This window comes from Daktulosphaira vitifoliae, unplaced genomic scaffold (assembly GCF_025091365.1).
Source record: "Daktulosphaira vitifoliae isolate Bord-2020 unplaced genomic scaffold, ASM2509136v1 Scaffold_2, whole genome shotgun sequence".
Classification (NCBI taxonomy): Eukaryota; Metazoa; Arthropoda; class Insecta; order Hemiptera; family Phylloxeridae; genus Daktulosphaira; species Daktulosphaira vitifoliae.
In genome coordinates this window covers 19,651,867-19,679,544 of record NW_026099573.1, presented here as the reverse complement: position 1 = coordinate 19,679,544, position 27,678 = coordinate 19,651,867, and the positions used below count along the sequence as shown (strand labels likewise).

Sequence of the window (27,678 nt, the reverse complement as noted above, 5' to 3'; positions counted from 1 at the left end):
TTTAAAAAATATTAAAAATCAAACGGTAGCTTGGTTAAAAAAAAATTTGATAGCAAAATAGTTTGTCATATTTTTCTATCGTATTATCAAGCTAAAAGTATGGGTTCTTCTTTAGGAAATTATAACTGAAGATTTCGATCCCTGAAAAAATAAAAAAATAAAAATAACTACATAATATATTAGTTTTTTGAACCTAATAATTTTTCTCTTTAAATGAATTTAATATTCTTAACGGGTCAATCCATGTCAAATCATCTAGAAATGGTTGCACGACCACCTTTTTCCACGACCATCATTTTTTCTTAAAATTTCAGGGTTTATTCTTTATGCTATAATTAGATTAAAACAATTTTTTTTTATGATCTTCCCACTTTTATGGCTATTTTAATATAAAGTAAATATATATATAATATAAAAATGTTAAAAATAGCCAGAACGTTAAAAAACACACAGATTATTCAATATTGGCTTAAACGATTTAAAATTTTAGACTTAACCATATTATAAACTTATTCTAAGTTTTAATGACTTTCTAAAAATGACGTTTTTTTGTGGAAATTGGCGTTTTTGAGCTCACTTAAAACCATTAAGGAGTTATTATTTTATAGTGATTTTCAAATGTGGTATTGTATAGTGTATAATCTATGTTTCAACTAAATTTCAAATATTTAAAACAATTTTCTTGGGATTTAGAGCCTACAAAATAGAAATTTTATAAAATTACAAGTATTCTAAGTGCATTATTTCTGTTGGGTAACCNCCTACAAAGTTAGAAATTTTATAAAATTACAAGTATTCTAAGTGCATTATTTCTGTTGGGTAACCTAATTTCAAAAACATTTTTTTAGTTATATATCTGCTTAATACACCATAAAAATTTGATTTTTGAAAAAAAAAAAGAGTAACATGTAAAATTTAGCACGAAAAAATCGTTATGGCAGTTAAAAGAGAAAAATGTCAATATTTATTGATTTTAAACATTTTTAAATTGGGATTTTTTCCATTTACAGGGAACGAGGGAATATTTTTCAATTTTTAAGGGCAATGTCTTAAATTAGATACGATTTGTGATATATTGACGTATGGTAGAAAGAAAAAAACACATAATAAAATTAATACCTTGTCAGTTTTGTATCGATGCTAAAATATGATTTTAACATTATCTGGTATGTTAATATTTTTTTTTTTTAACAGTAAAAATTTGATTATTTTCTTAACAACATAATTAGCAACGGACTATTTATCTCGAAAAATAACAATTGTAATTTATTACTTATAGTATCAAATAAATTACTTGTTTTTTCAACAAATTTTAAAAGATGTGTTTACTCTGTCATATACTTGTGGTTTCAACCATTATTTATGCATTTTTGGGTTTAAATATATTTGAACATAGTTTATGCTTATGGAATCAAGTGAAACGTTATTTTTTTTCGCCCTGTGCTCAAAGGTTACCAAGTGGTAAAGATAATTAAGTAATTAAAAGAATTTATCGTAAGAACAAAAAGTACAAGTATGGAGATATTTCGCATCAAAATCACAACACCTCCCATTGATATTTGTATCATTTACAATGTATGAAATATGTATCAACATTTTTAGAAAAACGTGCATTTAAAAATAAATTCATTAAATTTCATAACTGAGGACCGTAAAAACGTACATTAAAAATTAGATTTATCCAGTTTGGTTCAAAGTATTTGTATTCGTATTGAAAAACAAATATACTATATTATATTACTATTATATAATATGCTAATTAAATAATTCTATTATACATTATATATTTAAACTTATTTAAGTATTTATTTCGTATAAATGAAGTACTATTTTTATAAACATTTTTTGAAAGTAAAATAAATTTAAAAATAACTTCAACAACAAAATGTCAAAACTTTGATACTTAATTTGACTTAGAGTGTAATAATTTAAAAAAATTCTAACTATATTTCACTGGAAATATGATTTTAATATTGTAACCATGTTTGGTTTTCACTATTGACTAAACATACTTTATTGTACGATTGACATACATTTTTTTTTGAAGTTTCCTCAGGCTTGTCCTCCGAACAAGATTTAAAACTGAAGATTTAGTTACTAAAATAATAAAAAATTTAAATAACTTCCGAAGTATTAGTTCAAAAGATACTATCGGTCAATAATTTTTTTAATAAGATTATTTTTTTTTTATAAGCTAGTTTAATATGTATAGAAATTTAAATCATAGAAAGTAAGAAAAAGCAGCTCATAGTATGGCAGAAGAGCAAAAGGAGAGAAGACTGGATGGAATATAAACGCTTGTGCAAAGAAGCCAAGTGTGCAGAAAGTAAGGCGAAGTTTAAGAGGTATGATGAGTTGTATGATAGACTAGGAACAAAGGAAGGTGAGAAAGAAATCTATAGACTTGCAAAGATATGAGAGAAAAGGTCTAAAGATTATCATTATATAAGGTGTTGATAATAACTCTCCAGTACTCTCCAGTGATGATGATGTGAAAAAAAGGTGGAAAGAGTATTTTGAAAAATTACACAATGAGGAGTACTCAAAATAGGCATTAGAGGATATCTCGTGGAATGAAGGACTGGTAGATTTATTTAGCGAGATAGAGGTATGGGAGGCTGTGGCATCAATGAAATAGAATAAAGCAGTGCCAGTAGAAGTATGGAAAATATTAGGCGGTGTTGGCAAAAGGTGGTTGAAAGAAATTTTAAATAAAATTTTTTTAGAAGGGCAAATTCCAAATGAATGGAGGAATAGTATTGTGGTGCACGATATTTAAAAGTAAAGGTAACATACAGGAATATGGATATTATAGAGGCATAAAGCTTATGAGTCATAGTTTGAAAATTTGGGAAAAGGTAATAGATAAGAGAATAAGAAATGAGACATCGGTATCTAAAAACCAGTTTGGATTTATACCTGGTATGTGAACAATGGAGCCATTATTTTGCATGAGGCAACTAATAGAAAAGTTTAGAGAAGAGAAGAAAAAGCTATGTATGGTATTTATAGATTTAGAGAAAGCGTATGACAGAGTACCGAAAGAGGTTTTAAAGTGGGCATTAATAAGAAAAGGAGTCCCGAAAAGGTACATTAATATAATAGAATATATGTATAATAGCACTTGTACCAGGATAAAAAGCGTAGGAGGAAAATCAGAAGGTTTTCGGGTAAGAGTAGGAGTGCACCAAGGTTCTGCTTTAAGCCCTTACTTATTCTCTATAATGATGGATGAAATTACTAGAGAAATACAAGGAGAGGTGCCGTGGTGCATGTTGTTTGCTGACGATATAGTATTAATAGGAGAAAATAGAGAGTAAATTAATCAAACGCTAGAGGTGTGGAGATCAGCTCTTGAAGAAAAGGGTTTAAGAATAAGTTGAAGTAAGACAGAGTATATAGAGTACGAGTTTGACAAAGGAGAACACGAGGTAGGTGAAATGAGGAGGCCAGGGACAATAGGCGAGGACGTGATTGGAGAGGTGGAGACCTTTAAGAATTTAGAGTGAGTTGTGCAAAAGAGAGATGGTATTGACGAGGATGTAAGACACAGAATTAAGTGCGGGTGGTTGAAGTGGAAAGAAGAGTGTGGTGTTTTATGCGAGGTGGAGGGATGCTATTGAATGCAATTTGAGGACAACTGATGTGAGCTTAAATGATGTGAGAGATCGTGTCAAGTGGAAGTTTAGGATAAGGGTGGCCGATATCAAGTAGTTGGGATTAGGCGAGAAAGAAGAAGAGTTTAATATACATATTAACACAGTACCGTATATTTTGCAATACGTTTAATACACGGTCACCTCGTCTTTTCTATCAACCGCCTTATTACATCGCGAGCTCAGCTTGATTAGAGTACCCCCACTATCTAGCTAGGTTGCAAAGTCCATCTACTGGAACGCGGTCGACCACCGAGCGCCGGCGGTGAACGATCTATCTTGCCATTAACGTCCTACGCAAACTAACGGCACCCGCCTTTTTCTCGCTACGTACTTTCAAGGTACTATCTATATACATTACTACTGCACTAGTGTATCATTTTAAATTTTATTTTGCTATTTAATTTTAAATAAATAAATTTTCATATATATATATCTTTATTTAACATTTTCTTGTTTTAATTTTTTTTTCTCTCAGCTAGTGCTGCTACCTCACTTTGTTCAACGTCTTTTTCTTTTGTTATTTCCTTAAAAAACAAAAAGTTATTGACATTAGGAACAATTCCGTGTCAATATTGTCATTTATGAAAATAAAATTGACACCATTATAAGGTATTCGAGATAAATATTTTATAATTAATAAATCGAGAAATATATAGTACTAAAAAATATCAATTGGCTTTCACCTCATCAATGGGGTTCAATTTGTTAATTGTGCTTTCTGTAAATTCTTCAAATGTCACGATATTTTTGTTATCAAGGCTATAAATAGCTTCTTCTTTGATATAGAACCATGAAGGCCGTATCATAAACGATTTTAATTTGTTAAGTGACCGTTTCGATGCATCACAAAAAATTACCATATATATAAAAATTATTACTTTACTCATTGTTTTGTTATAATCAGATTAAGATGTTATGATTTTTATAATATGTATACCGAGTACGCTATTTCGGTTACATAAATTCTACATATTCTTCTAATATTGCGCTCCTATCACTTAATTTAATTTACAAAAATAAAAAATAAAAAATTGCAAAACAATTATTTTATTTATAGACGAATAAAATTATGCGTTATAATATTTTCTGTTTATAACAATTTTTATAGTTAGTTCTTTAGTATAAACAGTTATTTCTAAAATACATACATTATTCTTTTTAAATATAATTCAACTACGCATTAAACAATTAAAAGCTAGCAAAAACTTTTTTCATTTTTGACATCTTTTAAGCTTCGTTGAGAAGCTGGGAAGGTATTGGTTTTACTATGATGTGTTTTTTTTTTGTATGTCTGTTACCACTTTTTCTCAGCTCTTACCGAACCGATTTCTTTCAATGATACGTCAAAAGATCACAAATCGTATCTAGTCATTACCCTCAAAAATTGAAAAAATTTCCCTCGTTACCCGTAAATGGGGAAAACCTCCAAAAACATTACAAATTAAAGTCGCTAATTTTTTCCATTTTTTTTTTGTTAAAACTGTCATAACTTTTTTAAAAATGACCAAATCAATAAAATAACTATAATTTGGTATATTTTTTTTATAAATCTGACCTTTTACCTGCCTACAGGGAGGGATTCAAAATGACAACTTTTTCACAAAAATTGACTTTTTCAACTTAAATTTTGAAAGTGTTCCGGAAAGTCTGACACTTTTATATATATATTAAATTAAAGCTAATGTAATCTACTTTATTATGTAAAAAAAAAATTTCGAACTTTATTTTGTCTTCACGGTGAAAATGGCTACCAAATGCTATTTTGGTGTGAAAATTCTCGATTTTGTATTTTACATTTTTACTTTATTATGCTATAACTTTTTGAAAAATGTATAGATCAATACAATTTTTTCATGAGAAGTATTATTAATATACTTCTTTTATTCGACATACTGATGTCTATTTATGATGATATAATTATTATGTTATAAATTATTTAAAATTATAAGAAGAGATTAAAAATATTGGTTTAAAAATTATATTACGAAAAAAAAAACTTGATTTTCAAAATTTCATTAAAAAAATTTTGTTTAGTATAAAAATTATTTTAATTGTAAAATCTTATATTTTAGACGGTAAACAAAAGCTTTTACTATTACAAAATGTATTTTAATTAATTTTTCTTGTATTTCTTTGAGCTTAAACACGGCTTATATTTATTAGTTTTATGTGTATTTACATTTATATAATCATTTTTTTGAATTGAATTTTTGTATTATTAATATTACAATACATTTAATTATTATGATACGAGTATATACACTTATTCGTTCGTAGTAGCACATCGATTACCGTTAATTAATGTGTCCTCATTGCGACGCGATGTATTTATTACATGTTTTGTTCTTATTTGTTCCGTATCATCGAGTAGTGGAAATTCTAAATAGATTATTTATTTTTAAAACTTAATTGCACAGTCGGTGGCAGATTTACATAATTCCAATTCCACAATATTATGTCGATTATAACATTGCATTTACGATAAAACAATATTTTGAAAAAAATTAAAGTCCAAAAAAAAATTATAACGTTACAAGTCGCGTGGGGGTCAACATGACCCATTTCAATTTTGATGGATATTTTAAGTCATCATTTTTTTTTCGAAGGTATTTATTTATAAAAATCAATTCAATATTACTATAAAAACCATCTTCTAAATTTATATCTATGTACACCTTTTATGCAATATAATACATCCGTTTTTATTTATGTGGGAGTATGTTAGACCCCCACGCGACTGTTTAAGGGTTAAGGTATACTTTATTTTTCATTTGTCTAGTCCATTGCACAAATATATTTGTTTACATAAACAAATACATATATAGTCAAATATATTCTGATACATAACTGAACAATTAATATTGTATCTATTATATTATATTTTGACATTTTTTATAACTATTATAATAGATATTCTATATCATAAATTAATAATTTAAGTTAATCTGTGCATAAATAATCAATAGAATTGTCTGATTAAAATAAGGGAATAATAGTCAAGGCGAATATTTTGAGTCGTAAGTATAAATATAAATTTAACCCTTTACTTGACCACAGGGGGGATTTAATATGACAACTTTTTTACGAAAAATTAACTTTTACAACTTAACTTTTGAAAGTATTCCGGAAGGTCTGATACTTTTATATATATCTTAAATAAAAGCTAATGTAATGTTATTTATTATGGAAAAAAAAAATTTGACCTCTGGAATTGTCTTTATGGTGAAAATAGACATCAAAGTTAATAAAGAATTACGATTTTTGTAAAATAACTCATTTTTATATTTTAAACTTAATAATGCTATAACTTTTCGGAAAATGGAAAGGAACTAGCACATCATGTAGCTTTTGGAATAATCCACCAATTTTTTAAAATTAAACATTGTCTAAAGATTTGCATCGAAACGTTTTTTTTTTTTTGATAGTGATTTTAATTACTGTCGGATATCATTATACTTGATCCAACTATGCCACGTCACCACTGTGCCGCGACCCCCCTGTGCTGGGTTTATTGATATTAGCGTTACCAGTCCACCTGATGTCTTGTATAGCTAATACGTCCAGTTTATACTTGTTTTTCTCTTAGAGTACATATTTTAGAGCTCCAGGTTTGTTTAAAATTCTTATGTTCCAATTTCCCAAATTTAGTCCGTTTTCCGATCCCAGTTGTTTTCCATGATTCATCCAGTTCGGAGGTTTATTTAATGGTTTTTATTTGATGGAAAATTTATATACTAATAATTAATATTATTTAGCATGAAAATATTTCGTTTTTTTCTCAATTCATTTTTAAATTATTGTTATCGTGTAAAATTATACACAAAAATTTAATTTTTCATAAACTTTTTAATGCTACAGATAATTTACTACTGAACTTTATAATAAGATATTTTTTTTTCAAATTTTTTGTTAAAATCTACTATGCAAAATAGTTATCTTGAAATTCTTTTTATAGGTTTTGTAAATTTAACATTTTTTTTTTTAATAAAAAATATATGGCATGTTATGTTATTTGTATAGTCCGAAACTAGAAAAATGATTTAAAAAAAAATTAACTTAAAATATAAACTGGTTCAAAAGTTATTGAATTTATGATAAATTCAACAAGGAAGATATGACATCTTCGTGACTCACTGTGTGTATAATATATTTATAAAAAAAATTGTATTGATCCAATACATATTTCAAATTAGTAATAGTAAAATTAATAATACCTTTGTATCAATGCTAAAATAATATCAAAAAATTTAAAATTGAATTTTCAGTAAAAATAAGACTAAATTTTAAGTAAAAATATATAAATATTTTTTTTTTTGAACAACGATTGTTTAATATTATTTTTTGTAATTACGATATGTATAAATAAAAATGAAATTTTAATAAAATATAAAAAAAATAATAAACATATTAACTAAATATTTTCTTTGAAAATTATTTAGACGTTAGTAAGATAAAATGTTACGAGAGAAATAAACAAGATTTTTTAAATTTTTCTAACAAATCTTCTTTTTTTTGTAGTGGTTGATTAATTATTTCCCAACTTTTCAATTTTAAATACACTAGTATGTGCGGATTCAACGTTACATTGGATTTTTTTAAAGTCTGCACTCTTTTTTTTAGATCATTATGGATTTCCCATAAACCCGTAGAACTTCTGTTTATAAAGCAAACGTAATGTGCCGAAACATAATTTATTATAGCTACAAGTCTGTATCTGAAATTCAATATTTAAAATTAGATATTGTGTCAATAGAATATGGATTTATAGAGTCTCCAACAAGCCAATTCAGTGATACATCATTTAAATTTTAAATTACTCACTTTTTATTCAATATTTTTGGGATATCTTCAAGAAGAATAGATGAAAATTGATCTGTTTCAATGAAAATATGTTTGTTGCATTTTTTAAATGATATATTTTGTTTACCACAAATTTTACATAAGTGTTTTATTTTAGCAAGATATATATCTAATAAACTTTGCAGCATATTGATTTTACAATTTTCTGTTACAGCTTGCAGAACGATTGTTGGTGAATGTCTTGTTATTTCACAGCACGAAGCACAAGAAAGTATTTCTGTTACACTCGGTTCGTCTTTGAAATAGCAAGTTACTATTTTTGAAACATTGCATTGTGCATCAATCATATACACACTTTGATAGAGTTTATGTATAGTGAAGTATTTTTTTAATAACTCAGCTCTTTTATTATAAACTGTTTGAGTTGATCCATTTAATGCTAATTCTTTGACGAATTTCAATAATTCATTTTCAGATTTTTCTATATAGGCCTTATAGCTAAGAGAGTCGTAATACATGGCCGTAATAGCAAAAACAATTGAATTGAAAGCACAAGTGTTCGTTATGCAATATTTATCATTTCCAATTACACACGGTTCAGTCATATTTGAATTAGATAATAGTATTTGATGGTGTGATTTCATTTTTAAAGACTTATTAGAAATCTGTTTGCCGTGTGTAAATCTACTATCAGTGGTTATCCATGTGGTTTTTTCTGAAACACTTCCTAAATGAGGAGATTTTTTCCCTTCGTGTAAACTAGCAAAACTATAAAAAAATGATATAAATCGTCATATTTTTATATTTAGTTTATTTCAAATCCACAATTAAAAAAATAAAACTTATAATATTATAATATTTATAAAAAATATAGTGATCCGATCCTATTTTATTGAAAATATTACTTAAATAATTTTGAAATATCAAACAATACAAAAATTATGTTAAAATACAATTTTTCTTTATCCTATTATATTACAATTATAATTATACAGTTAACACTAAATATAGTTAGTGTTTTATCATAAAATTCAATTTGTCAATACAAAAGCATTTCAATTATTTTAATACACTTTTCTGCTTACTCAAAAAATAGAATCAAAAGTGAAATGATGATAATTATTACTTTTCTGTGTGTCCTTTAATAACCAGAAAATTTTAAAATAAATACTTAAAGGAATTAATTTTGTTATTTATAAGTCATAATAATTATTGAAATTATGCTTCATATAATTTACAGACAAGCTGCCTTACAAATTGTTCTGATACTTATTGTTTCGCTATTTTGTCAATGCTTTGTTAACTAAATACTCTGTTTCATACAGTTATCATAAATGAAAATTTTAGAAGAAAATAACATGTTGAATAAAAATAGCAGTATATCACGAATTGGTACGTTTACTTGTTAGAAAAAGTGGAATAAAGATCTATATATTCTAATTTACTTTTAAAATAGTGCTCTTTATCGTATAGACTATGTTTGACATTTTTTAGGAACTTCGTGATTTTTAAGTTTTGAAAGAAATATTTATTTTTTTTACACTACGCACTACAGAATATGTTTTCAAAAATACTGGACCCCTTTTTAACAATATTCAACAAATGCTTCTATGAGTATACTAGGCATATGAGGTTTTTCTCAGATGTGCTATTAAATTTAGAAAATCTATAAAGGAATATAGTCCTATACAATTTTATCTTACGTAAAAAAAATTTCGAAGAAAAGCAAAATTAAAAAAAAATAAATACATTTTTGAATATACATCATATTGTATTTGAATGATTGGATTATCACTAATATTTATATCCAATAAAATTCCAATAAAAATATTATTTTTATTTCTTTATAATAAACATACAAAAATTGTTTCTCAATGAACATTAATTTAAAATACTAAATATTTATTTAGTAGTTACAGTGGCGTAACAAGAAATTTTTAATCAGAGGCCATAGTAAGGTCGAAATGGAAAATTCATACTTCTATAGACTCTTATAAATTCCTTCATTTGATCATCACCTGACTACGCCAATGATTTGTTTAATTATTTAGTAGAAATCTAAAGTTAATAAATATGATAAAATTATAGAATATTACACATATTGATGATAACTCATTAATAATTTATTAATTAGTCACAGTAAAAAAATACCTACTATAATTTTGTAATTTCTGTTTCATTTTGATTGATTTCATTTCCGATTTTATCATGAATTCCTTGGAATGGCGTTTTAGGTTCTTCGTGTTTATTTAAATTTATGTCATTATCATAACTCATATCAACATTACTTAATTCGTTAGTTTTTAAAATGCTAGATTTTTTTTCTTTTTTCTTCTTTTTTTTCTTTTTTTTAACTATTTTGTTTGTTTCTTTGTCACGAAAAAAATAGTTATTAATAGTATGATACTATAACTTAATAACAAAAATTTTTGATAAAAATGAAAAAAATACCATTTTTATCATTTTGAAAAAAGTGAAGTCCAAAACATAAGACGGTGGCTATAAATGTTAATACAAACACAAAAACCATCATAATATATCCATAATATCGTGGAAATGATGGATATAAATGTCCCTGTAAAGTATTATACAATTTATATTTAATAAGCTTCAAATTTTTTAGATAAAAAGTCTATATGAGAAATTATTCAAAACTAAAAAAAAAATGTAATATAAATCCATACAAATGTATTATTTATAATATCAGAGTATTTTATTAAAATGATTAATTTAAAATGTTTTATCAATTAACTGAGTCTTTTAAAAATGTTTAAGTAATTGATATTTTTATAAATACAAACTATATTAAATAAAAAATACTAGCTTCGTTTAAATATTTTATTCGTTCATAAACAACTAGCTGAAGCAACCAGTGATATAATTTTAAAAAGTAATCAACTCAAAAGTAGTAATTAAAGAACATTTTTTTTTAAATAGTGAGTGAGGTTAAACGATATGTTTTTTTTTTTTATAACTATTCAATTTTTTTTCAATATTATTAGAACTTAAAAAATATCTACCAAATAAGAGACTTACTAAGATGATTGACATTTTAGCAGTTTTATGAACGTTCCTAAATATTTACCCACATTAACCAGACATTTTTTAAAAAACCTTAACATACCTATTTTTAAATAATTAAACAACAACAAAAATTCCATCATAACTTTTCTATGATATTATATAAGCTAAAAAAGACGTCTATATTTTAATATACTCAGTAATTACATATACTCTTAAACAGGTTCATTCATTATGTAGCTATAAAAACTTTACAAAATATTATGTTCTACTGACTTAAAATTCAACTATTATTTTTACTTATAAATAATAGATAATTTTAATGTTGAAAATCATTTACTAAGTCACATCCACTGGCAAAAATAGTTGGACACTTGACACATTTCTCTGATCCCGCAGTTAATTGATGATATCCTTTAGGACATTTAATACACTCCGCTGACATATTTGGACTATAGTGGTGAACTGGACATGCTACACATACTATTCCTAGTAAACCAAAACCACCCAAACAGCTAACTACATTTTGAACTGTCAATCTATCCATATTTGGTTCAAAATTCTTTCTGATCGTCGATAATTTCGTCATCACTAATATAATAAACTATAAATTATAAATCTGTACTATTTTTGTTTTAAATAACAACTAAAAATTACAATGAACTGTCATAGATTTATTTAAATTTTCCGCCAGTACTTGCCATATTTTAGCCAACACTTTTTGATAAAATACTGGACCCTGGCATTTTTTATTATATTTTATTTGCTTCATAAAACCAGTGCTGTAGTTTACTCTAACTGTATAGTTTATTTCTAATTTGTTCTAAAATATTTTATTTCAATTACACTTTTTCAATTTAAATTATACCAATGAGCTAGCTTTATCTAGTTAAAAAATAATAAATTATATCCTAAGTTTCATCAAACAAGTACTTAAGGCTTATATTAGAAAGAATATTAAAAATTGCATAGCTCAGAAGGATGGTTGACAGTTATTAGGTCCAAAATAGTAAGTCCATTTTTTTTTTTGTACATTAATTTAAAAGTCACGACTTTAATGTCTAACAAATAGATTCATTATTAAATGCATTAATCAATATATTGTGAAACAAATTTATAAATCAATTCAATACATAAATAAAATATATATAATTCTTATATATAGAATGTTCAGTAAGTAAGGAAACAGCTTTCTATTGTTTTTATTGTTTGTAACAATTTTCCTGTGTTCCTTACTTCCTGATTACTCTGTGTATTAAATTATACAGAATGATTCTTTTAACGCTAGCCATTCAATTTCTCTTAAAATATTAAGTTTTTTGGAATTTTTTTTTGGTTTTTATTAATTACATATATGTCTTTCCATTTATCTGTTATAAAACAATTTTTAGGTCCATCCCTTATATCTTACAGGAGCGTCAACTTTATGTTATTAAATAGAAAATACATATTTAACTAGCTTATAAAATAAAAAATTATCTAATTGAAAAAATATTTAGTCTATAAAAACTTTTGGACCATTATTTTAGAAGTTATTAACAACTTAAAGTAATGAATGGAAGTGAGGAGTGGGTACTACTATTTTTATCACTTGTTATTTTCTACAGTAGTAAGCATTTTATAAATTATTAAGCAATATAATAATGTTCATATAAAAGGAAAGTGCAGGGTAAGTAAATTAACAATAGTGAGAAAAAGAGTATATAAAGGGAAACATGAAAAGTATAAAGAGATTGACGTTTTGACGAAGAAACGTTGAGTTACGGATCAGGACGTTTGGCGCGTAAAACTAATATTGTATTTTGTTTTTGGACTTATTACGTTACGTGAATAAAATAACTATTTAAAACCGACATACGACATTAGTTATGAAAATAAGAATAACTTCCAAAGTACTGGTCAAAAAGTTATTATCAACTAGTAATTTTCTGGATTATATCATTTTCTATTTTATAAGCCGGTTAAATATGTAAATTGTCATTTAAAAAAATAAAATTGATATAAGGGATAAACCTAATAATTATTTTATAACACATAAATGAAAATACATATGTAACGAACAAAAAACAAAAGAAATTTTTTAAAAACTTAATATTTTATGAGGATTTGTGACTACTATTAAAAGAACAACTCCGTATATAATTTCTTATCTTTTACATCTTATTCCATTTCATTACTGTGTATTAATAAATTGCAAATTTTATTATTTGTTTAATAACTCTCATAGCTATTTACATCCTACGTATCCCTTCTTTGATTTGTTATGAATTCCTTTAAAATTGATGGTCTATAACACACTTAGCCGTCTTTCCATTTCTTCATCAGTATTCTTCGTTTTTGCTGTATATTCGTGATGTATTTTGTTATCTAATAACATCATATTTTATGTGGTTCCTATCTATTAAATTAATCAACACCTTTTCATTGTTAACACCCTTCATACCTTATCTTAAAATTTCTGCAGATGCCAAACTTGGATTAATGTTAATCAATGTTCTACTAATACGATGAACAACTTCTCACGCCTCATTTTCAATGCCTATTGGCGAGTGTAAATGAGTACTTCAATATCATTTGAGTTTCTATATATTCTATAAATCTTTATTCATTATACACCGAGCATAACATAATTGACGTTTTTCACATTACCAATACTTTTTGGTGTGTCTCAATTTTAATGATGACGGCAATAATACCAACCATATATCAATAAAACTTAGTTTTATCTTCATGCAATTAATTTTGAATCCATTATAATGTTACAAATGTAAATAATAAAAATTGTTTGACTGATTGAAAAGAAAAAGATTCCGTGGCTACGGAATAACCGTTAGTCAGGGAGGCTGATAGATAGCCACATAATAACAAGAACATATAAATATCATTATTGTGTTCTTACAGAAAATATTAGGAAACAAAATGAATAAAAATTATTTCTTATAATAATTATTTTTTATATAAATCAATACTATTTATAAAAATGTGTAGTCTAATAAATAAAACATTTTTTTAGACTTAAATAGTCATTGGGATTTGTTTATTAGACGTAATATTTTAGACAAGTGACATCTGGACAAATTGAATTGGATCTATTGTCTTAAAACCTAGAAGGATAATCAGGGGTTTATTCTATACTTTCCTTGAGATTAAAACTACAACACTTATACACAGAGGTAAATCTGTCATCAACGAGATTATATTACATATTAATGTAAAAGACCATAGGGTAGAACTAAAACAAATTAAAATCTATAAACATGCAGAAGCATATGAAAAGAGCCCGAGGTCAGATACATATCCAAGAGTATAAATAAACTACTCTAAAGTTTTCCAAAAAAACATAACTATTGGATTTAAGTTGATAGTAGAGAAAATTCATAATTTATATGAGGGACTATATCCTCTTTCATGCCCTAAACTATGTTGTATGGTCCTAGGTAGACCTGGTTCTTCTGGGTACATGGTCCCAGTTATTTGATTGATTTGCCCCTCTAGATAGAGGATAAGAATACTTCCACGGCCCCTCTTCCAGTCACAAGAGGTAACTAATGAGGTTACACAGGTCGACAGCAGGCATAAAATGTTATAAACATCTTAAACAAAATTTAGGCAGATTGTCCTATCTAGGATGTATATTAGAACAACAGGTGAGAGGAAATACAGTAGTTAGAAAAGGAGAAGGCCTAAAGAATAAAATGTGACAACTTGTGCGGTAGCTGTTTCACCAGACATGTGTACAGATCTACCCAACGCTTGCAGTGTCAACGGTGTAGAAACATCATCACTCAATTCTAGGCTGGACTCATACAAAGGGAAAAAGATAGATATAAGGTAAGAATAAGAATGTAGAATGTTGGACACATTAACTGGTAGAAACAGAGAATTAGTAGAATTATTAAAGAGGAGAAAAGTTTACTTTTGTTGAATACAGGAAATTTAGTGAAAGGGAGAGAAAACAAGGGAAATAGGTGAGAGTTATAAAATAATAAACGCCAGTATATCCAATACAAAGACTACTGTAGGGATAATAATGCATGAGGAAGTAAAAAGTAAAGTAGCTAGGAAAAGTTACAAAATTATAGCCATAAAATTAAGTTCAGTGATAATAGGCGAGAACGTGATAAGAGAGGTGGAACGTTTTAAGTATTTAGGGTCAGTTGTGCAAAAGAGAGATGGTATTGACGAGGATGTAAGACACAGAATTAAGTGCAGGTGGTTGAAGTGGAGAGAAGAGTCTGGTGTCTTATGCGATAAAAGAATTCCAATGAGGCCTAAAGGTAAATTCTACAAGACTGTAGTGAGGCCAGCTATGATGTATGGTTCAGAGTATTGGGCGGTTGATAAGAAAGTAGAGCAGAGAAAGAGTGTAGCAGAGATAAATTAGTGGTGTGACTAGAAAAGATAGAATAAGGAACTAGCATATAAAAGGGAGTTATATCATAGAACCATGATCACCAAACAAAATTTTGTAAATGTAAAGTGTATCAAAGATATTTGTCTATTATTGAAATCTATATAATTAGAGGAAAGCGGGACCAGATGGTACTTGAGACAAGATGACCAGCATAATTTTTATATTATAATATCATAAATATTATTATGATATATTGATACATTACAGAAATTACTAATATAGTTGTTTACTGACGATATAGTGTTCATATGAGGAAATTAATCAAAGACTAGAAGTATGGAGATCTGTTCTTGAAGAAAAGGGTTTAAGAATAAGTAGAAGTAAGATAGAGTATATAGAGTACGAGTTTAACAAAGGAGAACACGAGGTAGGTCAAATGAGGAGATCAGTGGCAATAGGCGAGTGCGTGATTGGAGAGGTGGAAAGTTTTAAGTATTTACGTTGGATTTAAGACACAGTATTATGTGCGGGTGGTTGAAGTGCCTGGCGTATTATGCGATAAAATAATTCCATTGAGGCTGAAAGGTAAATTCTACAAGACTGTAGTGAGGCCAGCTATGATGTATGGTTCAGTGTTGGGCGGTTGATAAGAAAGTAGAGCAGAGATGAGAATGCTTAGATGGATGAGTGGAGTGACTAGAGAAGATAGGATAAGGAACGAGCATATAAGAGGGAGTATAGGTGTAGCGTCAACCGTCGATAAGATGAGAGAAAATAAACTTAGGTGGTTTGGTTATGCTATATGAAAGAGGACTCAGAAGCTATAAGAACAGTTATAGAAATTAATGTTGAAGAAAGAAGAGGTAGAGGAAGAATAAAAAGAGATAAAGGGATGTTATTGAATAGGAAATGAGGACGGTTGATGTGGAAGATCATGTCAAGTAAAAGTTTAGGATAAAGGTAGGCCATCCCAAGTAATTAGAATTAAGGCGAGAAAAAAAAATAAAATATTTGATTGATTTAACACTCTTTTAAAATTTTAAAATTTCTATTATTTTTGTTAAATAGCAATATAAATTATTATTAAGTCAATAAATATAAAATTTTAATGCTTACTTTATCACCAATACATTTTGGCGTGTCAATAATTACACTGCATAAGTATTGTAAAGAACCTAAAGAGCAAATGTCCGTTTGTAGTTTATTTGGTAGCTGTAATTGTATTGGCAAAATTATGTCAAGTGTGCAAACATCATTAGTTGTATACACTGCCGTACTGCGAATATCATACACAGCTCTATCTACAACTATATTCTAAATATTTATAATAGTTTGACATTTCAAATATTATTTCTAACTATATATTGTACGCCTAGATCAAAACTATTCTATATTTATTTGTAAATTTAGTTTATTATGAGAAAAATGTAAACTATTGTAAAAAAAAATGTTACCGGAAATATTAAACAGGAATTGTATTATTGTTTTTAGTTCAACAGTTTTTATCTAGATTTGATACATAAGTACATCCTAGATTTTTATTAAAATAATGGAATAATAATTCTACAAGATTGGAGAGGTGGAGAGTTTTAAGTATTTAGGGTCAGTTGTGCAAAAGAGAGGTGGTATTGACGAGGATGTAAGACACAGAATTAAATGCCAGTGGTTGAAGTGGAGAGAAGAGTCTGGTGTCTTATGCGATAAAAGAATTCCAATGAGGCTGAAAGGTAAATTCTACAAGACTGTAGTGAGGCCAGTCATGATGTATGGTTCAGAGTATTGGGCGGTTGATAAGAAAGTAGAGCAGAGAATGAGTGTAGCAGAGATGAGAATGCTTAGATGGATGAGTGGAGTGACTGGAGAAGATAGGATAAGGAACGAACGTGTAAGAGGGAATATAAGTGTAGCGTCAACCGTGAATAATATGAGAGAAACTTAGATAGTTTGGTCATGTTATGAGGAGAGAAGAATCGGAAGCTGTAAGAACCGTTATAGAAATGAATGTTGAAGAAAGAAGAGGTAGAGGAAAACCAAAAAAGAGATGGAGGGATGCTATTGAATGCGATTTAATGACAGCTGATGTGAGTGTAGATGATGTGGGAGATCGTGTGCAAGTGAAAGTTTAGGATTAGGTGGCCGACCCCAAATATTTGGGATTAAGGCGAGGAAGAATAAAAAGAATAAAACTTCATTTTTTTTGTTTTTCATTATAATTGTATTATTTATAAAATTAAGAATAATATAGTCTGATATTTGTCATGTTTAACTGGTTTTCATTTGACGATTTATATAAGACAATATTTTATTTAAATATTTACCTAAAACCCAATATTTGTGAGTGATGCCATGCAATTTTGGTTTTTGTATATCAGCTTTGCATGTATAGTTTTTACTATCACGTGGCTCTAATTTTGAAATTAATAACTGACCACTATTTAAAACCACTACTGTAGAATCTATATTTTAATACAAGAATTAATGATGAATTTCTACTCAAAACTTAATCAATTAACTTTTTAATGAAAATTGAACAAAATATATTATATAAATAAATATTAATTTATAATTTAAGATTATACATTCAATTAAAAAACTGAAAATATAATGATTATATTTGAAATAAAATTATTGAGAAGAGTCAGTTTATTAAAGCAACTTCAATAATGAAGTTAAGAGTTGAGTTTATAAATCTTTACTTTCAACTAAGGGAAAATAACTACTGGAACTTTCACTTCGGTCTATAATAATTATAGATCGAATTATAAGTATAGAATTTATTAATTATTAATAAATCCATTTTATGAATTTATTTTTATATTAATTTGTTTTAAAAACACCTCTTTTTGTAATAACTTCAAATTTTGCGAAAGTCTAGTTTAGCCTTATAAAGAAAAGTTCATAGTCAATTTAAGTTGGAATTTGAGAGTGCTTATAAACACAATGTGTTTTGAAGCTCAATCGAATCTATTATTAATGAGTTGTAAATAATGCCGTATTGAGTTAATTCATCAATAGTAAGGTTCAAAAAAAAGGGAAATTACAACATAAATCCTTTATTTTATTTTTATAAAAAAGTATTTAAGCATTTAATTTTTTTTTATCTATACAATGATGATCAGCTTGAAAAGTAGTCTTGAAAACTTCTCAATAATCGCGATGTTATCTAATTACTGCATTTGAGCAATTATGTTTCAAACTATGATTTATTCTAATAAATGAGTATTTATTATAAATTTTTATTTTACTAGTTTTAAATTTTGTTTTTTTATATGCCCATCTGTAAGTAACTTTTGCAGTAGAATTGCCTACTTTAGGAATCGTAACTTCACATCGAATCTTTATGTCATTTCCCAACATTCCATGATAAATAGAAAAGTTATCTACAAACATATTTTTAACAATATATTTTTAAAATTTGATAACCCCTGCACTTAACAACTAATTATCCACTTAAAATTATTTACGTTATCATTAAAAATCTTACAAAAATTTCAAAATCAGATAATAATTCTCACAGTGATACCTTGTTAAGTCAACCTTAATTTGATAAAGAAGCAGAGAAAAATTAACCAATGTATCAAATACAAAGCTTTTAAACATAATTTATTGTTTATAACAAGTAGTTTAAAAAAAATGGATGTTTCTATATTCTTATAAAGAACAGAATTATTATCTTAGGAGGGTAATAACATGCAAAACTGTTTCTTGGGAAATCACGTATCATTGCGTTATTTTAATGTGAGAAATCAGATTTATATTAGACCTCACATTTAATTTCGTTTCTTATCATGCTTATCTTTAAAAACAATACAAAATAAGTTATTGAACTTCATTTTACTTCATACCATTACTTACTTTCAGGTGGGTTCACTGAACGATAACTAATAACATCGTCAAAATTAACTGCGATATCGCTGACATTTACAGAATCTGCCTCCATTTCTTTACTAGTATCCTTCAATTCTATATAATCTTCACCAGCAGGCATCATATTAAAATCGTTAGATTCATTATCAGTTTGCATATCTGGCGAAGGAGATATGATGTAGACAGCTGAAGTTGGTTTAAACCATTGACATTTTAATGAGGTGATTTCTTTAGACTTTTTCGCAATTTCTAGTATATTCACAATTGATTCTAATAGTTCATCAAATGAGCACACACAAGCACGTTTGTTAGCTGTCACACAATCTATTTCGTTATCAAACACTCTGTAGGTGTTGTTAGATGAAGTTCCGTTACGTTTTACCATATTTATTGGATGATTAGTCCCATGTTCAACTCGTTTTTTTAAAGGATAAACTTTCGTATTGAAAAACCCATTCGTTATATTTTTTACTATATTAATATATAAAGAAGTGGTTAGTTTTGAAATAAGTCGATTATTTGCTGATTTTATAGCATCAACGTCTTCCTCGATGTTGCTAAAATATTTCTTCATTTGTCTATCATAACTATTTTGCAATGTATAACTCTTTACGATTATAGAGTATAGAAAAATGTCAAACATTATTTTCATAAACATAATCTAAAGATAGCAATTTAGTACTAAACATTTGGTAAAAAATTCTAGAAAAAAAAAATTAATTATTCATAATGATATTTTATAGAAAAAAATCAATAGTTTTAGATCTTTTATATTTCCTTATAATTTTTATTATTTTTAAATTTTAACATTTATGTTACCTAGTTACCACATAAGCACTATTTTACTTGACAAAGTTTGGTTTATTAATGACATCTTTGCTTAATATCTATAAGTATACGGCTCGACAAAATTTATATCATGGAATGTTCATGAAAATTTATTTTTCGTTTCCGATATGTTTTTTGACTTTTAATTTCGAATATTTCCGCAGTTTTTTTTATAATAAATCATGTTTTCAATGACCCTTAACAATATTTATAGCAATATGATAATTAGTGCAAATTTTTAAATAATTCCGTTAAATTTTGCCTTTAATATAAACTTTTCAAATTGAATTTTACAACATTTTTAAAAAAATATAACATTGAACTTTTGTCTAATAACTTTATTGATACTTATGATGTTATTATTGATATATCAATAGAAATTTTTAAGATTCAAAAAATACTAAAACATTGTAAATTGCGTCACTTTTAGTTAATATAACCTCATTTTAAAACTGAAATAACTTATTAAATAAAAAAAAAATTGCTATACTATTAACTTAAAATCTCTTAACAATCTTCAATTTTGATAAAAAAAAATACAGAATTATGTATCCTTTGTAGTTAAAATCTGTGATGAAATAATATTTTGTAAATGCTAACTATTTAATAGTTCTAATAGTTACTAATTATAGTATAAAAAAACCATTAAAAATAGCTGAACTGTCAAATGATTAACTTCCAAATAAATAATATTGAAATATTTTAATCAATCTAATATACTAAGAGTACTTTGAAATAAATATACTGAATGCAAGTTATCTTGAGACATTTAAATTAATCAGGACCCAATTTTAGTTAAAATTTTATACACTTAAATATATGAATACCTTTCATTTATTATTTAAATGTAATATATTCTAAATTATCATAACTTGACAATTTAAACCTAATATATATAAATAATCATCAATATAAACACAATTTAAAAATTATATATTTAAATTAAAACAATAGTAACATTTTATGTCAGAATAATAAAATAAATATGTACATTATTAATCCTAAAATTAAATGAAATTCACTTTTTTCAATTATTAAAAGATGCTAAGTAGCTATTTGTGCTTATGAGATTTCTTCTTATTTTTATGTTTTTTTTTATGTTTATTGTGTTTATGACTTGATTTCTTACTTTTAATTTCAGTCTTTTCTATCCATTCTTCATCAGATGAACTTTGAGTTTTTACTACTGATCTAACTACACTTACATTTCTAACAATTGGTAAAACAGATGGACCATATAATGGCTTATCATCCACTAATACTTTATCAGACTTATTTTTATTTTCAATATTACTATTACTTTTATTATCAAATAATTCTTCAAAATTTAAATTTGCGAAAATTCCTTTAGGAGGAAAGAGTGTAAAATTATTAGTTCCATGACTTGTTTCTGGTGTATCATGTTTCTTTTCTGCTATAATTATTGTATTAGTCATAGAATTGGTATTAGATATAATGGTCGATGTCTCACTAACACTTGGTTCATTAGTAGAATCTTCAATATCACTATCATCTAAAAAGATATCTTTAAAAAAGTCAACATTTGGCTTTACAGCTAAATCAATAGTTTTCTCCTAAAAAAAAAAATACAAATTTAATCAAATTTAGATTAATTCTTTCAATTACAATAAAATTTACTGTAAGATAGAAAAGAGGTGAAAAAAATGAAACCATATTAATATATTATTTTAAAAATTCATCTAAAAATTGTTATATATTAAAATAGAAGACTATAAATAAAAAACTAAAATTGAGTATTAAATAAAACCATTAAAATTATGATTAAAAAATTATTAATAATTTAAATTTTTTAACTTAATAGTAGAGGAATATTGAATAAATAATTAAAACTACAATAAAAAAAATGCAATGATTTATTTAATAAACATTATATCAGTATTTCATAATTATTTATATAGAATGATTATTTGTTTCATACAAACATTTCTTTGATAAAATTCTTGGCAATATATGCCTCATGTAATTGAATAATTTTGTTAAAAATTTAATGTATAATTGCATTCAGTTATCAATGTTTGATAAAGTATGCTAACATAAAAAAGCAAAATTTACCCTTAATGAAGAAGAATTTAATGAATCTTCTGTAATTTGATTGATATCATTAGTGATTAAGGAATTTGTATCAGGAACAACTGTATCATAAAATATTGGCTCAGGTTGTGCAAATCCTAAAGAGCTAAAAAGGCTACATTCACCATGTTTTCTTCCATTATCTTCATATTTTATTCTAAACAATAATTATATTACATATTTCTTTAGTTAATAAAATATTTCAAAATTTTATGAGTAAAAATATAAAATATACTGAATATATTATTTATACTATTGTTTTCCTATTTCTTGACTACCAAATTGTATTATTTTTAAGATTACCCAGAGGAACATCCATAATTCTTAGAATGGAAAGAATGTAATAACATTTTCAAGTTAAGTATACTTACAATATTTTACAAATTAAATATTTACTAGTTTGTAATAAATACTAATGCATTTATAATATTATAAGTATTTTATGTTGTCATACACTATTGATCTTATAATTTTGAATTTACTCAATATATAAAAATTTTGAAACATAAACAAAATTAATTTTTTTTAACTTACACAGTTGCTTTTGGTACAGGTACATTAAACCGTTTACATAATAGTTTATCAGGCACCCATGACTCACTTCTGCGAGTCCAAAATCCATACTTTTTCTGGTCAGCTGCTTCTTGAAGTTTTTGTAATGTTGGGTCTACGGTGCGCTTAACAGGAATTAAAGCATTAGTAGAATCATCAGGTAGTACTGCTCTAATAAACTTATCAGATATAATTGTTGATAATAAATTTGGGACTTCTGTAAATAAAAAATATATAGGTTAATATTTTAATATAGAAAAAATTTAAAACATTCCAAAGATATATGTTAAAAATTGTTAAAATATTAAATACTTCCAAAAATAATTTTTTTTAAATTAGTAAAACTCATTATAGGTAACTTTTAAAGTAAGCTAATAAGTTATGTAATTAAAACCTTTTTAGTTTTAGTTATTATCGAGGTAGACATAATGCCCATGCTCTCAGACCTGTTGGTCCATTGTGCGCAATTAAAACCTTATTGCTGTATTAAAAAAAAATCATTAGAGCCAAAACATTGCTATGCATATTTTATGTTAAAAAATACTTAAAGAATTTTAAAATAACTGTAGAATAGCTACTATAAGCTAATTTTAATAAAATACATTTTTCCCCTTTCTTTAAAAAATTATTTTTTTATCAAATATACCAATCTTTTAAAAAGGTCTTTAATTGTTATTCTTTCTTATCCTCACCTTTTTTAATAAAATCTTCTACTTTGGGTGGAGGTTCATGCTTTTTTATTTCTCGTTGTCTTGTATTAACATTTTTATTAGTACCACTGGTATTACTAAAAAAATCAGCTGGACATTGACCAAGAATTCGTTCAGCCATTCCCTGTGGTCGCCAATCTACAATAAATTTTTTATTAAATAACAACTAGAGGATAATTAAAATTGCATGTAATAGCCATTTTCTTGGAAATATTTATAATGTTTGCACAATGACAATAAAAATTAATTAAAATATTATGCATAATAAGTATTTCTATGGAATTTATAACAATTTTTTAGAAAACCTACTTTAAATGTATAAAAGTCAACCAATTCATTAAATTTATACAATGGTATTTGTTATTACAATAGAAATTAAAAGAGAAAATAATATAATTTATGTAAAAATTTTTAAATAATAACACTTTATTGTTTATTTAAAAAACATATACATTAGTTTATTAAACAATTACTTAAGCTGACAGTAAGGTTTATTTTTATAGATTATTTGAAGTTATAATACAATGGTGGTAACATGTAATTTTGTATAACGGTAAAAATATTTAAAGCTAATTTATTTACCAGGTGGAATATTTGGAGGTAATGGTAATTTTTCAAATAAATTTTTTGAAATATCATCTTCATTTACAAAAATTTCTAAACAATCAGTATCAATGCAATCAATATATTTTTTTTTTTTTAAATTCATAGATTTATTTTCTAAGCTAAAATCATAATTTGTCATATCTTCAATTGCATAAATATCATCATCGTCATCTTCATAAGCCCCAACACCAAATGCCTATCAATTCACAAATAACAATTAAACTAAACATTTTATCATAAATTTTCAAATAAAAAACCTGTCCATGAATTGATTTTCCACCAATTGTTAGTTTACTATACTTATTTTGAGTTGTTAATCTAGATGAAACATTAGCTTGTTTGAGACCTTCATATCCTAATCCGAAAGTGTCAGTTTTAGGTTTGATGGATATAGATTCATATTCAAATGGGGAAACTTTTATATTGCCTAATAATTCATTAATTTCATCTTCATCATTGTCATAAGCAGTATTGGTTTTAAACTTCATTCCAACAGTTTCTAGCTCTTTCTTTGTTCGTAATTTTTCTTTTTGTGTAACTTGTGGTCCAACACCTTGACCAGGTTTCCACCCCATACTTTTAAGTAACTCAACACCCCAAGTATCTCTAAAAACATTTTATTTTAAATACTCATTACAATAATAAAAAATATTTTTACAACTATAGAATTTTATTTTTAATTTATTACATACCCTATCATTAAGTTGGATATTTAAAATTTTTGTCATCCAAAAAAACACTACAAATAGAAATCAAAGGTGCCTAAATCTAACAAGCACATAGACTATCCCACATCAATCCTGGGTGTCATAAGGGGCAAACATTTACCATAATTTTCACCATTCTACAACATCATGACTACATAAAATAATTTATTTTAATAGTCATGATGATACTTCAAATTCTATTTTTGTATTAAGTTGACAAACAAATATTCAAAATCCCGGTATTATTATTATTTTGTCATACTCTGTATCTTAATTTTTCTAAGGTTAGTTATTAAACATGAATATTTAATTTCATATGATACAAGGTTTTTTTTTCAAAAATTATTTTATCTAGTTGGTACTTTCACTTTTTTTTTGTACAAGTTGATATTGAAAAAATAATGATAGTAGTGTCTGTATCATTTGATAATTCAAGATTCAAAAATTGAAATAGATTTCTAAACTAATATATAAATTTTTATTGATTTATTTTTTAATTATAATTATGTTACTGTATTAACAGTCTACTTAGAAAAATGATCACTTTAACTATTGATTATTCACTCTTATGCAATGAAAAGGTAATTTTGAAAATTCACCTTATAGGTTTTAATATTTCTCCTAAAACAGGTTTTCCTGGTATTGGACCAGTATTAATTTCTGGTAAATGACGTTTTCTTGAAGAATTATCACTGTACTCAGCTTTAACTTTTAAACTAGATGGATCAATTCCCAAATCTTTTTTGTCCTACAAAAATAATTATAATTAAGTTATTACTTTGTTATTCATTATTCATATATTTTACTTCATCATCCATAAAGTCATATGCATTTTGAGATCTTAACAAAGCTTTTGAATCTCTTGACGACTTAAAATTACTGGGTGTCCATCCTTCTAAAGAACCTACAGTATTATAAAATCCAGCAGAAAATCCACCAGTAAAAGCTCCATGAAATCGTCTCCTCCCATTTTCATCCTTAACAAACTGTGGTTCGCCATCTTTACGTTTCACAACTTCATCTATTAGAAATTTATAAATCAAAATGAAACACATGAATTAATAAGATAAAGTGAATTCTTACTAACCTTCTTGAATGGGATCAAGTAGAGATCCAAAAATAATCGATGTGTCAATTTTTCCAGACATAATGTTTTACCAGTGAAAACAAATTTAGTTAATTAATTAAATTTTACATAAATCTAAGAGAGTAGTTTGAATTTGTCTTTAATTGTGATAACGTATTATCAAATAAATAATAGCGCATGCGCTACACTGGTAACCACTACAGCAATTAAATGGAACAAAAAATGTATTGTTTCAACAAAATTTCGTTTTCATTCAAAAACAATCTAATTTAGACTCAAAAATAAATTTCAATGTTATTTTGATTTTTTGCCTCTTCAAAAGAATAATAAGGAGATTATCTTTTATTTAAATCCGATTTAAATTATTATATAAAATTTAATGTATGTCTATTTTATAAATTTTTATATTAATATGTATTTATTAAGGAAGATCAAATTTGTTACAAATTATTAATTTTACTATTCAATTGAATTATTAAAAATATAGCATAACTCGTAAATCCTAGTGCATCCCTATGGGAACTCAATAAAAGTTAATTTTAAGATAATTGTGAACAATTAGTGATATCAAGTTTTTCTTATTTAATGCTTTATAAATATGTATCTCAATTGTTAAGCGAACTCGAACTATTCGCCACGACAATTTTTTATGAATTTGAAATTAAAAATTTAATAGTATTTTCCTTTTTTTGACATTAATTGTGTTTGGAGTTTGTCACTTGGTTATTTAATTAATTGTAAACAAAAATTAACAAATATTTTGCAAATTACGGTTGATCATATTATATGATCCATTGAATTCTTAGAGTAATACTGTATAATTGAACTTTTATACTGATTACTATTTTCCCTAAAAAAAATTTTGGACAACATTCACCCACATTAATTACTTAGTTTAGAACAAACTAATATTAAATGCACTGGTCACGACAAAGATAGCGGAAACGAATGTGCGATCCGTTTTTGCTATGAAATTATTTAGAAGGGGGAATATATGGCGAACAATGAATTATAGCAGCAAACATGTTTTCTTCACGATACAAAATAACAATGGAAAATCGCAAAGATATGTGTTAAATAGTGGAAAGCGCCATTACTTCAAAAGTCTCCCTTCTATGGGAAATTTATAACAAAACCGAATTGTCTGATAAGGAGATTTATTCAAGTTAAGTGACCAGTCCATTTTATCTACAGTCTATGTTTTATCTTAATTTGTGATTTTAGAAGTAAAAAAAAACAACTAATGTGAAATAATTAACTACACTCTATCTATGTTTAAATCTATAAAAAACCTTTAAATTTTTATTCTTATAAACAGCATATTAACTCATGAGAGAATTATATAAACTTCTACTATTTGTAAAAGAAATATATTCATTAAATTATTTACTAAAAA

General features: G+C 26.1%; 2 protein-coding genes across 4 annotated transcripts; both read right to left on the bottom strand.

Annotated features, from left to right (window-relative positions):
• Positions 1–8,105: 8,105 nt before the first annotated feature.
• On the bottom strand, positions 8,106–20,352 carry LOC126898420 (uncharacterized). Of its 3 annotated transcripts, XM_050672414.1 has the most exons (10): positions 19,690–20,352; positions 19,080–19,214; positions 18,153–18,290; positions 16,951–17,141; positions 12,138–12,303; positions 11,821–12,071; positions 10,911–11,034; positions 10,615–10,828; positions 8,481–9,227; positions 8,106–8,373 (listed from the first exon to the last, which is right to left on the bottom strand). In XM_050672414.1, exons 1-10 carry the CDS (start codon positions 20,342–20,344, stop codon positions 8,118–8,120), a joined length of 2,877 nt encoding a protein of 958 aa, XP_050528371.1. In that variant the 5' UTR covers positions 20,345–20,352; the 3' UTR covers positions 8,106–8,117. The 3 variants fall into 3 exon arrangements, with proteins under 3 accessions (XP_050528371.1, XP_050528372.1, XP_050528373.1); XM_050672415.1 differs by lacking the exon at positions 18,153–18,290 and having other exon boundaries at positions 16,951–17,148; positions 19,144–19,214; XM_050672416.1 differs by lacking the exons at positions 11,821–12,071; positions 12,138–12,303.
• A 1,089-nt stretch (positions 20,353–21,441) lies between these two features.
• LOC126898425 (uncharacterized) lies at positions 21,442–26,445 on the bottom strand. The gene is made up of 9 exons (XM_050672422.1): positions 26,283–26,445; positions 26,002–26,216; positions 25,795–25,943; positions 24,746–25,094; positions 24,465–24,684; positions 23,865–24,020; positions 23,155–23,389; positions 22,603–22,777; positions 21,442–22,103 (listed from the first exon to the last, which is right to left on the bottom strand). Exons 1-9 carry the CDS (start codon positions 26,341–26,343, stop codon positions 21,582–21,584), a joined length of 2,082 nt encoding a protein of 693 aa, XP_050528379.1. The 5' UTR covers positions 26,344–26,445; the 3' UTR covers positions 21,442–21,581.
• Positions 26,446–27,678: the final 1,233 nt, after the last annotated feature.